Below are 16,040 nucleotides of genomic sequence, written 5' to 3' on the forward strand. Positions count from 1 at the left end.
ACCTACCGACTATTTAGTGCCAGTTCCTGAGTCATAGTGTGTCTGTCAGGGGAAATTCATTCAAGTCAGTCACAAAGCTAGGGCCTTCAAAGATTCATTCTTCGTATCAACTGTTAAACACTGGAACTCACTCTCCTCGGCTGCTGTGAACAGCGCAACACTAGCTGAATTCAAGGGACATATCAGTAATATCCACCAGAAGTTTCCACACGCAGTGCGCAAGTTAGCGCTGATGCATCCGGCAGGATATTTTGCTGACTTAAACAATGGAGATGGAGACACTGTCAATGATAGAACTATATAGCGCCGTTTAGTAGTACACTAACACTGTAAACAAGGTCAGCAAAGGGCTGCCATGTCACGTCATCAACGTACGGCGCGGCGCCGGGAATACGATACGTACAGCATGTACATGCATGTACACATAGTATAAAAGCCTATCTAAATCCCAAAGCGTCAGAAGGAGAGGGGGGGGGGGGATAATTTTCTATCCCTTTAAAGAGGGGGGGGGGGGGGGGGGAATAAACTACAAATAAGGTCCAAAATGTGAAAATGAAAACTTGACAAAGTTCTACATGTTCCAAGTGTCGCCTTTATTTACGGAGCTAGTCCTGTAAATTGGCCACATTATGGGGCTATATGACTATACGAGTGATGGAAGGCCCCCCCCCCCCCGGCCGGCCCCGAAGGCGATACGACTTATTGCAAGGGATAAAATGGGTAACAAAGATTCGTAGTGTGCATGCATGGCACATGTACAGAGAGTCTCGGATAAAGTTCAAGCCCCAATATTGCACAGTAATTATAACCTCTCTGTCTTTTAATACGCCCCAATATTGAACGAAGGACAGAACTGCACTTTATCACAAAAAGGAACACAAATACACATTTCACATTAAAAAATTACTGTATACATGCATGTACAACTATTGTACTTTAATCCCTGCTTCCAGGAATTAAAAGGCCACGCTTTCGTGCATTCCTTTTCCGTTAGCAACAAAAATGCCCCAAAAGAAGGGTGCACACCAGCTTTTTCAAGTTTTAGCTCAGTGGATCCCCCCCCCCGAAAAACCACCAAAAACAAAACAAAACAAAACAAAAAAAGAAAAAACGTTATTCACCAACGGGGGTCTTGCAAACTGAATTCTATTGCTATAATTAACGCTCATAAAAACTGCGTGTGCCATAGGCACATTCTCTTAATCCGACAGTTCAATTATTGTTTTCTTCCAAATGATGCCATTATTCAATCAAAAATATTAAGTTGCGGTCCTATCTTCACTTTGAGCAAGTATGCACGGCAATTATTTGACTTGCAAATCCAATCTTAATGCAAAAAAATGGCATTTCTCACAATTTGTGATTAGATAAAAGTACATCTACAGGGTATTATTTTATAGTACACAAATTTTACATGTTATGTGTAGAAAATATACAAACATATATCACATGAAATAAATTTTTGTTCAGAATTATTCAAACTTTTGTAAACGTTCAAAATGTGACCTTGACTAGCAATTGAATGAGTCAAATTAGTTTGATTGAGACTTTTTGAAATTCAAAAAAATATATATAAAACAATTAAGATATTGAAATATCAAATACTGAATTAATCAAATCAAGAACTTTACAAAAGAATTCCAAAGAAATCATAAAACAAAAGTAAAATTCTACATGTATTGTTGTTTTTGTTGCATTTTTTTCCCAGGGTGGACCACACACGCAGTAACAGACTCTGCACATAGTAGACGGCACTTTTCAAGAAGTTCCAAATGATTCCATTACCAAGATAATAGTGTGCAACTGCGTGCTTATTGGATCATGCACGTAAAACACAAAGTCCGCACAACTACACTTTGTAATTTCCATCTGAAAATGTTTAAAGCAGTAGCGTCAGAAGCCATCCACAACGTATTACGTAATTCAAGGAGTTCAGTTTTTACAAATCTTTTAATGCAACTCGAGGGGGTAATCTTTAAATGGAATTCAAGGAGTTCATGCATTTTTTTGAATATCAAATCAATGTACAAGTTCTTATTAGGTAACATGAATCATATATTTACAAGTTCATAATTGAATATATATATATACACACGTTGTATATTGTGTATATTGTCGTTGTCAATCTGGAATTGATGATTATATGATCTTTTTATGGAATGATGACGCATCAAACTTTATTCCTCAGTGCCAACTCGATAACTAAACATGTATCGAGATTATAACAAAAGTATACTGGCTTTTTAATATCAATCGTATTTTATCAATAAACACTTTTTGAGGTTTTCTTTAATTTAAATGGGGATCATATCTTATTACATTATTGTGTTAATTTCGTATTATTGATCAAATGGTTTTGCACCTGTGTGCACCCTGTCATGTGTGCATAGACTTTGTTTGTAAATAAAGGCTTTACCACATTTCTCACAAACAAATGGTTTCTCACCCCTGTGAACCCTGTCATGTATGCGTAAACTACCCTTCTCTGTAAAAGCTTTACCACAGGTCTCACAAACAAATGGTTTCTCACCAGTGTGCACCCTGTCATGTATGCGTAGATAACTATGACATGTAAAAGCTTTACCACAGGTTTCACAAATAAATGGTTTCTCACCAGTGTGCACCCTGTCATGTTGGCGTAAATGGCCTTTCTGTGTAAATGCTTCACCACAGGTCTCACAAACAAAATGGTTTCTCACCAGTGTGCACCTTGTCATGCACGCGTAGACTGCATTTCTCATTAAGTTTTACCACAGGTCTCGTAAACAAATGGTTTCTCACCAGTATGCACCCTGTCATGTATGCGTAGATAACCATGACTTGTAAAAGATTTACCACAGGTTTCACAAACAAATGGTTTTTTCACCAGTGTGCACTCTTTCATGCCTGCGAAAAGTACCTTTGTGTGTAAAGGCTTTACCGCAGGTCTCACAAACAAAATGTTTCTCTTAACAAAATATTTCTCTTAAAATATAATGAAGGGCAAAACCTAATTTGAAAATGTTTCTCGCCAGTGTGCACCCTGTCACGTTTGCGTAAATTGCCTTTCTGTGTAAATGCTTCACCGCAGGTCTCACTAACAAAGGGTTTCACACCGGTGTGAACCCTGTCATGTCTGCGTAGACTGCATTTCTCAGTAAATGTTTACCACGGGTCTCACAAACAAATGGGCCTCGCCAGTGTGCACCCTTTCATGTATGTGTAAATCAACTTTCTGGATAAAGGCTTTACCACAGGTCTCACAAACAAATGATTTCTCACCAGTGTGCACCTTGTAATGATTGCGCAGAATACCTTTGCTAGTAAAGGCTTTACCACATCAGGTCTCACAAACAAACGGTTTCTCACCCCTGTGCACCTTGGTATGATTGCGCAGAACACCTTTCCTAGTAAAGCCTTTACCACAGATCTCACAAACAAATGGTTTCTCGCCAGTGTGCACCTTTTCATGTACGCGTATTTTACCTTTCTGTGTAAAGGCTTTACCACAGGCCTCACAAACAAACCGCTTCTTCCTGGAATTCACCATGTTTGGTATACATGTACATATATTTCTTTAGTCAGAAAAAAGGCCTTGCCACAGGTCTCGCAAGCAAACTGTTTCCCACCAGCTAATGTGCACCATCTGGTGACAATTCAACTCAGAACTTGTGGGAAATGTTTTGTCACGGTAAAAACCACCAAATGCTTTGAATAATTTTGTCCATTTGCTTTTGTCTGAAGCATTTATCTTGTAGAATTTGCAGCAAATTCTGCAACCATCCGTCTTTACAGAATGCTGCAGGCTATGAATGCATCATCACATGGGCTGGATGTTACCCTGCTGTAGTCCCCCTCCTTCATAGATTCAAAATGTTCAGATTCCAGACAGGACTCCCGTAATTAGACCTGAAGAAAGTGTGGGAAAACACAAACAAAAAACAAGTTGCTGATGACACAAGTTTTCATGTCACATATTTTTGTTGTGTACGCTGAGTTTTAACTACACACATAGATTTCAATGCATTCAGTTGGCTTCCAATTCCATGTCCAAATGGAACCAAACTTGGGTCATAGATGCAACATGGGAACCTTCAAATGATCATGATGTCAAAGGTCACATACCAAAGTCAAAGGTGACTCTTTTACGCAAATGCAGGTGAGATGCGCGATTCGAGAACCGACTTGTGTTTATTCTTGCTATATTTTCACTCTTGCATGGCTCGCTTTGTTAAAACAATGCCCCTTAGGCCCCCCCCCCCCCCAAAAAAAAGTCTCCGGTTCCTGGTTTGCGCGCGCGTCACCGTAGCCATGCGCGTCGGCAAAATGAACAAGTTTTTTTTTTCAATAAAAGATGATGTCTCAAAACCGCCAAACTCACTGGTTTGACTGGAATCCTGCTGCTGCACAATTTTAACGTGTTTTTAGATGGGGTTATGATCGAGAATTAAGCTTTATGTGGCCTCTCTGGACTCCCATAAATTTGCACTAAGTTTAGTCGGGCACCATTTGCAGTTATCGGCATACATTTGAAGCAAAAAAAACAGGTACATGTAAAAAAAAAAAAGCCGCGTCGCCGCACCATTTTTTTGGGCAAGCTCCATACCAGAAACCGGAAACTTTATTTTGGGCCTAAACTGTATGTAGCATTAGTTCAAGTTATCTTATGAACATACAGATGCTTGTCAATCGATTGGTGGAACTCACATCACGTGACATTCGTTACTGCTAGCCGGGGCTCAAAAACTCCCATTCAGCCATGGGGAATGGGAATTTATTATTCAACAGTAAGGATTGTTCTTGTTACATGGCACGGTATTTGTGTGCAAACACATGCTGGTGTACGCATTGAGCATTGCAAGTAGAGTGTAGGCCTTTTGTTCCAAAGAGCCAGTGCTACAGAGATGGATTCAAATATTTCGTAAAGGGGTGCCAGTTTAAAAGAGAGAAATTCCACCAATTCTGTACTGAAATAAAAGTTCAAATATAACAAATGACAAGGATCTATACGTCAGTTCTATAAAACAAATATTGAGTTTCTTTTAATCGTGAAATGGGAGGAATATTATCGCTCGGTAAAATCTGGACTTTTCCAGTTCACTCGGTTTCGCCTCGTGAAATAGAAAGGTCCATGCAGATTTTACCTTGCGATAATATTCCACCCATTCACCCTGAGCCACTCACTATTTGTATACATACATGTAGCTGCCTGGTATCACAGCTGCTACACCAAAAGGATTGATGCTGTGATCAGTGGTGCCCTGCGCCTTATCTCAGGCTGCATGACACCCACACCCATGGTTACTGCTGTCGGATCCCAGCGCGACCACCTCCGTCCTCAAATTTAAAGCCGCAGAGAAAGCTGATAAACCAGGTAGCCAAGAGTTGCTGATGGTGCCCTACCCGCGAATCAACCATCAGCACTTCTCTATCTGTGCCAAAGAACTCAGCAGGATGCAACCGTGCAAATAAATTCCCATAGACACTAGTGCTAAATGCCCATACTTCAAAATTCTTTTAAAAATACTCAGAACTCTCACAGGTATTCAAGCTGCACAGAAAAATGAAGATCAACATGTCATCTTTCGTTTTCTTTTCATTTTTTGGTGGGTTGACCATTGACCAGAGTTGTAATGACTCGAGTCAATGACTCGACTCGAGTCCGACTCGAGTCACATTTTTTGGCGACTCGACTCGACTCGAGTCCCGACGGGTAAATGACTCGACTCGACTCGAGTCACTGCGAGCAAATGACTCGACTCGACTCGAGTCCCTCATCAGAATGACTCGACTCGACTCGAGGAAGGCTAATAAGACTCGAGTCCCAAAATAAAAGCAAAACTTACTTGCGAAAAATATCTGCAATGACTTACGCTGCGCCGTTCGCGTTGCCAGTTTTTGTTCACGTCACGTTAATGTTCGCGAATAATGTACGTTTATATACAGCGGCAGTCTGTTTCCTTCCTCCATAATGAAACAACAAACATACACCGTGTCGCGGACTCCCACCTTGTGGTTCTATAGCATGTAATGCTAAACCCGGAACCAGACTTAAAACGCATTTCTCAATCCGTGGTTTCATCATTGGTTTCGGGCGATTTTGAAGTTCTTGGTGGAACGCTGGCTAAATTCATGTCCCGATTTCACACAAAAAATGGATACGGACGGGCCCACCTTTAAATAATCAGAAACAGTTTTGTATAATGCAATTAGGTTTTAACGTTGTCAGCGATCAGCGAACAACAAAATCTAGACCCGAAGCCAAACCGGTTATAAGACCGAAGTTTCACATCTTCTTATCTGTGACGTGAGCTAGCAATGGAAACTGTTGGTTGGGTACCATACAGCATACTTTATGTCTTTGGATTTCCGTAATAGACTGGTGCCTTGTATTCTTTCTCTCTTGTGTTTGTTGCTTTTTATTGTAATTTAGTGTTCAAATATTTGTGACTCGAATTGACTCGAGCAAAATACTTGACTCGACTCGACTCGACTCGACCACACTCTGTGACTCGACTCGACTCGACTCGACCTTGTTGACCTAATGACTCGAATCGACTCGAGTCACTTCTTTAAAATGACTCGACTCGACTCGAGTCACAAAAATCAGTGACTCGTTACAACTCTGCCATTGACTTTTCGAGATATTCTCAGTCACCCAAAGAAGACGACCCCTGTTTTCCCCAAAGCGGAAAAGTAGCCAACTTGAAAAACGATCCCTCCACAACATGGCAAAATAGCGCCACCTTCGAGCCCAATAGCATACAAAATGCTCAGAATTGGAAGCCCCAAGTCCGGGCCAGAGGTTCATTACCATATCTCTTCAATTTCCCAATTTTACGGCGCTCAGAACTCTCTAATATAGAATATTTTGAGGGTATAACTTTTATTCATGAGCTCGGCGGATGGATTTAGGCCTATTTACAGGTGTGCACCCAGCAGTAGATAGAGTCCCACTAATCCACTTCTTGGATGGAAGAGAGATCTGAGAGGATGGATGGGAGCGGGCCAATATACAGGGTGTTTAAAAAAAAGAAACCCAACTTCAAAGAATAAGTATGGTAAAACTGGTATCATCTGAAAGCGTAATCTCTATGCTTTTAAATGATACCGTGTTTAGGTTTTCTGAGTCATGCATGAGTCTTTAGTTTTTGGGTCATTCTATAAATTTGGGGTCCAAAGTGTGACATTTTTCCTGTCCCTGTTACCTTGGTACTTTGTAATTTGCCATTCAAGCATCATTAAAAGTGACTTCAAATGATTGTTCATTTGTTGGGTAGGTAGTTTGCTATTCATAATCACTCTTGGAGGATGACTGCATTAAGGAGTGCATCAGAATTATACAGTCATAGATGTCAGATGTAACAGGGACGGGAAAAAAAGTGGACCCCAAATTTATAGAATGACCCTTTTGCGAGTGGCCCCTATGCGCATTTCATTTTTCCAGGTTACATTTGCACATCTCCATTTCGTATGATTTCCATCTGAATATGCTTAAAGCAGTAGCGTCTAGAAGTTTAATTTCGTAATCTTTTAATTCGGGGAGTTCACGCAATAATCAAATATGCAAGGAGTTAATGTTAATGCACATATACTTAATTGATTTAATGGAATTTTCAAGTAGTTCATGCATTTTTTGAATTTCAAATCAATGTACAAGTTTTTATTTGGTAACATGAATCATATAATTACAAGTTCATAATTTAAATGGGGATCGTATCTTATTGCATTTTTGTGTTAATTTTGTATAACTAATCAAATGGTTTTTCACCTGTATGCACCCTGTCACGTGTGCGTAGACTTTTTTGTAAGTAAAGGCTTCACCACATTTCTCACAAACAAATGGTTTTTCACCAGTGTGCACCCTGTCATGTTTGCATAAATTGCATTTTTGTTTAAAGGCTTTACCACAGGTCTTACAAACAAATGGTTTCGCACCAGTGTGAACACTTACATGTGTGCATAAATCACTTTTCGTTGGGAATGCTTTACCACAGGTCTCACAAACAAATGGTTTCTCACCAGTATGTACCCTGACATGGATGCATAGTTCACCTTTGAATGCAAAGGCTTCACCGCATTTCTCGCAAACAAAGAGTTTCTCAGCAGTGTGTCTCCTGTTAAGTTTTGGTAGATGACTTCGCACTGTAAAGGTTTTACCAAAGGTCTCACAACAAAAGGGTTTCTTACTGGAATGCATCATGTTTTACATACAAGGATGTAAAAGCTATCACATAGGTTTCACTAGGAAATGGTTTCCCTCAAGAGCTCATCCTTTTAATGAAGACTACATTTCAGTGTAAATGCTTCACCACAGGTCTAACAAACAAATGGTTTCTCACTACCACTGTGCACCCTGTCATGTCTGCGTAGACTGCCTTTCCCAATAAATGCTTTACCACAGGTCTTACAAACAAATGGTTTCTCACCAGTGTGCACCCTGTCATGTATGCGTAGATAACTATGACATGTAAAAGCTTTACCACAAGTTTCACAAACAAATGGTTTCTCACCAGTGTGCACCCTGTCATGTTGGCGTAAACTGCCTTTCTGTGCAAATGCTTTACCACAGGTCTCACAAACAAATGGTTTCTCGCCAGTGTGCACCCTGTCATGTTGGCGTAGATAATCATGACTAGTAAAAGCTTTTCCACAGGTCTCACATACAAATGGTTTCTCGCCAGTGTGCACCCTGTCATGTTGGCGTAGGTAACCATGACTAGTAAAAGCTTTACCACAGGTTTCACAAACAAATGGTTTCTCAACAGTGTGCACCCTGTCGTGTTTGCATTCACTAAATTTCAGTGTAAAGACTTCATCACAGAACTCATAAACGAATGATGTCTCGCCAGTGTGCACCCTTGCATGCTTGCGTAAATTGCCTTTCTGTGTAAATGCTTCACCGCAGGTCTCACAAACAAAGGGTTTCACACCAGTGTGAACCCTGTCATGTCTGCGTAGACTGCATTTCTCAGAAAATGCTTTACCACAGGTTTCACAAACAAATGGTTTCTCACCAGTGTGCACCCTGTAATGACTGCACAGAATCTCTTTCCTAGAAAAGGCTTTACCACAGGTCTCACAAACAAACAGTTTTTCACCAGTGTGCACCTTGTCATGTTTGCGTAGATAACCACGACTTGTAAAAGCTTTACCACAGGTTTCACAAACAAATGGTTTTTCACCAGTGTGCACCCTGTAATGATTGTTCAGGATACTTTTCCTAGTAAAGGCTTTACCACAGGTCTCACAAACAAACAGTTTTTCACCAGTGTGCACCTTGTCATGCTTGCTCAGAAGATCTTTCCTGGTAAAGTCTTTACCAAAGGTCTCACAAACAAATGGTTTCTCGCCAGTGTGCACCTTTTCATGTACGCGTAAATAACCTTGGTGTGTAAAGGCTTTACCACAGGTCTCACAAATAAACGGTTTCTTCCTGGAATTCACCATGTTTGGTATACATATATTTCTTTAGTCAGACAAGACTTTAGCATTAATCTTGTAGAATTGTAGCAAATTCTGCAACCATCCGTCTTCACAGAATGCTGCAGGCTATGAAAGCATCATCACATGGGCTGGATGTTATCCTGCTGTAGTCCCCCTCCTTCATAGATTCAAAATGTTCAGATTGCAGACAGGACTTCAGTAATTAGACCTGAAGACAGAGTGGGAAAACACAAACAAAAAAACTAGAGCTAATGTGCTTCCTGATTGCAGTTTTATCGGTTTGTCTGAATACTGACTCGCACTGACCACAAGGTGACCATATCTACATGTGGCCGAGATCGGCAAAAGAATGTAAGAGAAACAACTATGAAAATTTGACGTAAAGCCAACCGAAAGATTACATAAAATAGCTGCCAAGACAATACATGACACAGTAGTTAATTCCCGTAGATTGATCCACAAAAACAATCAAAATTTAATCACAGCAATAGTGTTTTTTATTGGCCTCCGTACTTTTTTATCCGCAGTGGAGAATCTGGCTGAATTCGCAACTATCTTTACGCAGGTTGTGTGCAAAGTCTATGCAGAGTGTGGCACTGTGCGTGCAACTGCCTGTCAACGTACACGTGTAGTTGACCGTGTGCACATGGACGGTATGGTTTTGGCATGCTACACAACATCCACAGTATTGTGTGTGGTGGTTTGGAACCTTCCCAGAATTCATATGTAGTTATATTGTTTTTCCGTCAGTTTGAAAAATGAAAAACTTGAAATAATTCGACAACCAAATAAGTCAGGAATATAACATTTGAGAATTAGAGATAAAAAAATACACTGAAAAGGGTTGCAAAGATTTAAAATGTAAAACAGCTTTTTATTATTTTTAAAAATGACCCCTACTGACCAATATGTGACCACTGGCCAAAATCTGTGAACAACTTTTGTGAGGCTCAGTCCAAAGATACAACTGACCAAGTTTTACATTACTTTGGTCAAGACTGTGGGAGAAGCAGCATTTTGTAAATATTCATTAAATGACCTCTACTGACCATTGGATGACCAGTGGCTGGCCGGGATTTTAAAAACATGGCTAGGAAGGGCATGTGTCAAGGTTTAATTTGGCCAAGTTTGTTTGAAATCAGCCAAGTATAGTTTCGGAGTTATGGCCATTTTTATGTTGGTCACGTGACCGTTTGCCCAAAGAAAGAAAGAAAGAAAGAAATCGGACGATCACAGTATACCAGCATGCTTCGCACGGCTGATATAGCAATTTGCTGATGACACAAGTTTTCATGTCACATATTTTTGTTGTGTACGCTGAGTTTTAACTACACACATAGATTTCAATGCTCTCAGTTGGCTTCCAATTCCATGTCCAAATGGAACCAAACTTGGGTCATAGATGCAACATGGGAACCTTCAAATGATAATGATGTCAAAGGTCCCATACCAAAGTCAAAGGTGACTCTTTTACGCAAACGCAGGTGAGATGCGCGATTCGAGAACCGCCTTGTGTTTATTCTTGCTATTTTTTCACTCTTGCATGGCTCGCTTTGTTAAAAAATGCCCCATAACTATAGCATTAGTTAAAGTTATCTTATGGACATACAGATGCTTGTCAATCCATTGGTGGAACTCACATCACGTGACATTCGTTATTGCTATACCTGTACATGCATTGCAGATGAGAATCATTTGCTGAAAACTTGGCATCCAGTGACCACAACATCCAATAATGAAATAAAATGTTCCACGGGCTATAATTCTGGGTCTTTCAAAGAAGATAGACATACAAGACTGCAGATATTTTACTGCACGGTCAGTGCTTGGGGTAATGGATCGATAAAACAATTTTGCGTATGTGGTAATCATTTTAGGGACGTCTCTATAAATGTCCGACGTCCCATTGGTCTGAAGTTCCATTGGTCCGACGTCCCATTGGTCCGACAGCCCATTGGTCCGACAGCCCATTGCTGTACAGGGTGAGTGAAAAATAAACGAAACCCAAATGTCGGGACCATTGTTTTAGTGAAGTTCTGCATGTAGCACTTTCAAAATCTAGGATATGAAAGCCCAATTCATAAGATTTCTTTTAGTACCTGAATCATTCAAATCACTCATGTACTTTTTCAAGTTTTGAACACAAACGCCGGTTTGAGGTTCTGTCCAAGGATTACAAAAAATCTCAGTGTTCTTTCAGCAAAACGAAAACAAATCACATAAGGATGTGTGTGAACTGTTTTCATTTTGCTGAAAGAACACACACTTCTTTTGTGATCCGTGGACAGAACTTTAAAACGGTGGTTGTGTTGAAAAGTACACAGGTGATTTGACTGATTCTTGTACTGAAAGAAAGCATATGAATTGGGCTTTCATATCCTAGATTTTGAAAGTGATACATGCAGAACTTCAGTAAAACAATGGTACTGGCATTTGGTTTTTTTTTTTTACTCATCCTGTATACGTTCCATTGGTCCGACGTCCCATTGGTCCGAAATCCCACTGGTCCGACGCCCCGTAGAATTAGAGTTTTGTTTAGGGTTAGGGTCACTCAACCTGAAACACTGGAACTACACAGTACATTGTATTATGTTTTGTCAGACCAATGAGACTTCAAACGAATGTGACTCAAGACGAATGTGACTTAGGACCAATGGGACGTAGGACCAATGGTACATTTCACAGGACAAAATTTTACGCCTTCATACATGTTCAGAATGTGCATACATACCTACTACATGTACAATGAATCTCCTTCCAATAGTGCAACGTCCAAAATAAATTTCAGCTGTCATCGATAAGATTCACTGTTTTGGACAAAATGAAAATACAATAGAAAGAAAATTAGCAATTGAAAGTACAGCTTAATGGTAGTTAATGGCAGTTCGTATGAATTTTTGATGCTAGTAATAATCTAGGTTTGGCCCGGGGAGGGATTTTTTGAAAAATCAAGAATCAATTCTCGATTTTCGGCAATAATGTATGCATTATATCATGCACTGATATGAGGTTACCACTCGCATCACACCTGCGGTACTGGAACAGCAAGTTAGCCAGTTATTGTGCATGAAACAGTTGTCGGGTGTTGAGCTTCCGCGTGACGTCATGCGCCAGCAGCCAGCCGGCAAGAACGAATGGCAAGCGCGCGCACTGTGCATGGTAATCGACTGCCATTCATTGTACACAAAGTTTATATTTGTGCACAAATGTAATTGTGGGCCTCGCCATGACCGCATGGTTGTCGGTTATGCCTCCTTTTTTTCACTGCAATTGTAGGCTGAATCTTCATCGTGGATCGTTTTTTAATTCGAGGACCTGTGTAACTAATGGTTATTCCAGGGCCAGGCAAGGTTTGGCTGAGTTCCAGTTGAAATTAGTGTGTAACAGGGACAGAATTGCACATTTTTCGAATTTTTTTTGGGACCTGCCAACGCTGCTGGTTCACGTGAAAAGCTTCCTCCAGCCCTGAATGACAACCCAGTCATGCCAATGATAAAATTTAGGGCTGGGTAACTCCAGCTACCACTGCCTTAGTCCGAAAATTTGGGACTCTCAATACTGTGTATGAGAGTCCCAAAACTTAAGGTATTGAAAACATGCAATACAAGAAAACAGACTGGTACATCAGTCCAACAACTCTTCAGTACTGCATTAATCAACTGTCAGCTGACTGTGCCAAAAAAAAAATATCTAGGATGTCGGGGATCGGGTACTATGTCACTATTCGTGCTATTTCTGCACATTTCTCCTTAGTCAGGCACCAGACTAATGTCAACCAGTTGGACCATGGATGGACATGTAGAAGTCTAGTCTTTAGCCTCATTTTGAAATCAGTTGACCAAGTGGAAAGATTTCCATATACAAAGTTCACTCAACACTCTGTGTACAAACCCTATGAGAGTGGACTGAAAAATTCTAAGTGTTTTCTAAGAAAATGCTTGTATTTTTTCACTGCTCAAATTGACTTTTATGACATGAAATTGCTATCTGGGGGCTTGTTAGGCAATACAGAGGAAAATTAGTGAACTTCGCTTATGGTAATCTTGCCGACTTCCCTCTCTTGTGCAAGCTACTGCCAAATATTGAGGAAAACCCTCCTATAAAAATGGAATTGAGTTTTCAAACTTGGTTGCTGAAATACTGAGGAACTATTCTTTATACCCAGACTCCCAGTAACAGTTTTGGAGAAATTTGCTGGTTAGAGAGTGAGTCAAGTTGGCCTGATCTTTTTTTGCATCATTTTGAGCACTTAAAGGGAAGATACAACATTTGCAAACATCAAAAAATAAAACTACCAAATCACTTAGAAATACCTTGCTGGACGGTTAGTGAATGACAGTGTAAAGCATCCTGTAAAATCATGGCACCTGGTATACTGTCATTTTCACGAAAAGTGGTATTTTTGTATCAATTTCCAACGCTGGTCGGCCGACCAGCGTTGGAAAAAAACTGGCTTTTTTTCAAATACTGGCCCCAATTGACCATCGCACTTGTTTGCAATCGATTACACACCTATGAACGGGTACAAGCTAGCCCAGGTTGGACGAAGTCTTCATTGCAATACGACTTAAGGCCACCGCACACTACACGATCCTGACTACGATCCGACTACGATCCGACAACGCCCCGACTGCCAACTTGAATCGCAGTCGGGTCGTAGTACACCGCACACCGTACGACGTCACAGCGCGTACTTGACGACTGCTTACGAATCAGTCGGGTCGTAGTCGGATCGTGTAGTGTGCGGTGGCCTTAACGTAGGGAGGAAAGGGAGTCCACCAGGGCTAGGGTACAAGCCAGCTAGACTGGTTCCCTGACCTTACAATTCTCCAATGTATGTAAACTGCTCTGTTTCTTCTTATATGGAGTCAGTGAACCAGACTACAGGAAAATAATTGTTTTTTCTTGGTTTTTAATAATATAATATAGCATTTTCGAACCCAAAACCTCAAAAAAGTCAGTGTAACTATTTGCTATATATTTTCAACCCCCCCAATTCCATCCATTTCTGAAAATTACAGCAAAAGCAAATGATGTATATTCCCTTTAAGGTCCCAGTCTACCAGTACCACTGCTTTAAATTTAATATGGGGCCCATACGCGCGTTGTCACATATCGTCAGTCCACCCAAACGACCAGGATCTATTTCGACGCACTCGCATTCAATTTGCGTTGTACAAAGCGCGCGTTGCAAGCGTTACCTGCGCCAATTATGGTGACTCGAGGATACAAATTGAAGGTTAATGCGTAGAAAAAGACCGCGTTCGTAGCTTTAGGGGGTCTGACTCTGAAAATATAGGTTGAATCTTTCAAATGTCAAACAAAAAAGTGAAATTTACCAGAATTTCGTTCAGGACCACAGAGTTTCGCACAGGACCATCTCTTCGAGCTCTCATTTGCCGGTGTAGCATGAATTTAGGTTTTATGAAATACGGACTCATTGGTGGTATTGCGCATGCTCATTCATGGATAATTGTAGAGGGACCTGTCACGTGAGAGGGTTTATCCAATTTAAAAGAGTCCGATTTCCATACGAGTCCGATTTTCATATGACACCGGCTCGTACGTGTACGCTGCGCCCTCATCGACGGCAAACGATGAGTAATGATAGTCTGGTTCCATTCCCGACGCTCACGTCTTAAATTGTATCATTTGGTCTGGGAACCAGACTAGAGTAATGAGAGAGCTAGCATAGTGACCGTTTTAGCTGATTTTCGGCTAACTTTGACAGATTTTTTCGTAAAAAAACGAGTTTGACAGAAAATTTGACAGAATGGATTTTCTTGGCAGATTTTTGGCAGAATTCTGCAAAAATTTATTTGATAAAAAACAAAAAAACAAACAAATTTGAAAAAAAGGTAGATTTGTTAAAAAAAAAAAACTTCAATATTTTCAAACAAACCCTTACAAAATAGGACAGGTTGCCTTGTCTATGTGCTGAGGTTTCCTGGGTATGAGATTTCGTCGTGAGATTCGACTAAAATTGACGCAATTCCATAACACCTTTATATGACTATAGATTGTTTATAATGTTATTTGAACCTTAATTAAGGCAATATTATCACATCTGCATGTGATTTTAAGTGTTTATGGTGTATTTCGAGTAATTCATGGGATTTGGCAAATTTTTGATAAATCTGACAGATTTTTAAAGTGTATTTAGCAGAATTTTGCCATGACATTACGGTCACCCTGGGGAGACAGACTCCACTCCAGTGCAGTGACCCTGGGGGTTGATTCCTGGGGACGGACCCCAGCCTTAGAATTATAGTAGGGTAGACCACCCATACATGTCAAGAGTTCTGTACGTAATTGTACATCAAGTTCTAAACACAAGTTCTAAAAACAAGTTCTAAACACTCCCATTCATAAATTGCGAGCTTATTTACCCGCTACAAAGTTAAAGGAAAAATTTATTTTGGCGTGATTTTCCGATTTTATTTTCAAGTGCAAAGTGAAACCTTTGAAAATGCCCCGAAAAATAAGAACATAATTTTCTGACAAACATCTGGCTGGGTATGTAAGTAGAAATAATAATGATTTATCAGAATTGATCAAGTTAACAGAAATTCTTAAATGTTAATTTGGAATTTTCCGAGATTTATTTAAGTGCG

General features: G+C 40.2%; 2 protein-coding genes across 4 annotated transcripts in view; both read right to left on the bottom strand.

Annotated features, from left to right (window-relative positions):
- The window catches only part of LOC119730747 (zinc finger protein 93-like), a 17,604-nt gene extending 2,610 nt beyond the window's left edge, over window positions 1-14,994 (bottom strand). Inside the window, exons 1-4 of one of the 3 annotated variants that reach the window (XM_038203771.1) lie at window positions 14,766-14,994; window positions 12,158-12,233; window positions 9,259-9,634; window positions 8,176-9,090 (exon numbers count right to left, since the gene is read on the bottom strand). In XM_038203771.1, the coding sequence (XP_038059699.1) occupies window positions 8,299-9,090; window positions 9,259-9,429 (963 nt within the window). In that variant the 5' untranslated portion in view covers window positions 9,430-9,634; window positions 12,158-12,233; window positions 14,766-14,994 and the 3' untranslated portion in view covers window positions 8,176-8,298. Of the gene's footprint in view, window positions 1-8,175; window positions 9,635-12,157; window positions 12,234-14,765 lie in introns of those variants that run through there. The other 2 variants (XM_038203769.1, XM_038203770.1) reach the window with 2 other exon arrangements.
- Window positions 1,570-8,206, bottom strand: LOC119730127 (zinc finger protein 300-like). The gene is made up of 2 exons (XM_038202900.1): window positions 7,679-8,206; window positions 1,570-2,738 (listed from the first exon to the last, which is right to left on the bottom strand). Exons 1-2 carry the CDS (start codon window positions 8,180-8,182, stop codon window positions 2,340-2,342), a joined length of 903 nt encoding a protein of 300 aa, XP_038058828.1. The 5' UTR covers window positions 8,183-8,206; the 3' UTR covers window positions 1,570-2,339.
- Window positions 14,995-16,040: the final 1,046 nt, after the last annotated feature.

The sequence above is a fragment of the Patiria miniata genome, unplaced genomic scaffold (assembly GCF_015706575.1).
Source record: "Patiria miniata isolate m_02_andy unplaced genomic scaffold, ASM1570657v1 HiC_scaffold_22, whole genome shotgun sequence".
Lineage (NCBI taxonomy): Eukaryota > Metazoa > Echinodermata > Asteroidea > Valvatida > Asterinidae > Patiria > Patiria miniata.

What these genes read in the sequence shown, in the direction of transcription:
- LOC119730127 (XM_038202900.1), bottom strand. Translation starts at nt 8,182, where the DNA reads ATGATGCATTCCAGTAAGAAACCCTTTTGTTGTGAGACCTTTGGTAAA. An exon ending in TACGATCCCCATTTAAATTA is followed by an intron (nt 2,739 to 7,678) that starts TGAACTTGTAAT and finishes TAAAACTTAATG; the next exon opens with AGAAATGCAGTCTACGCGTG.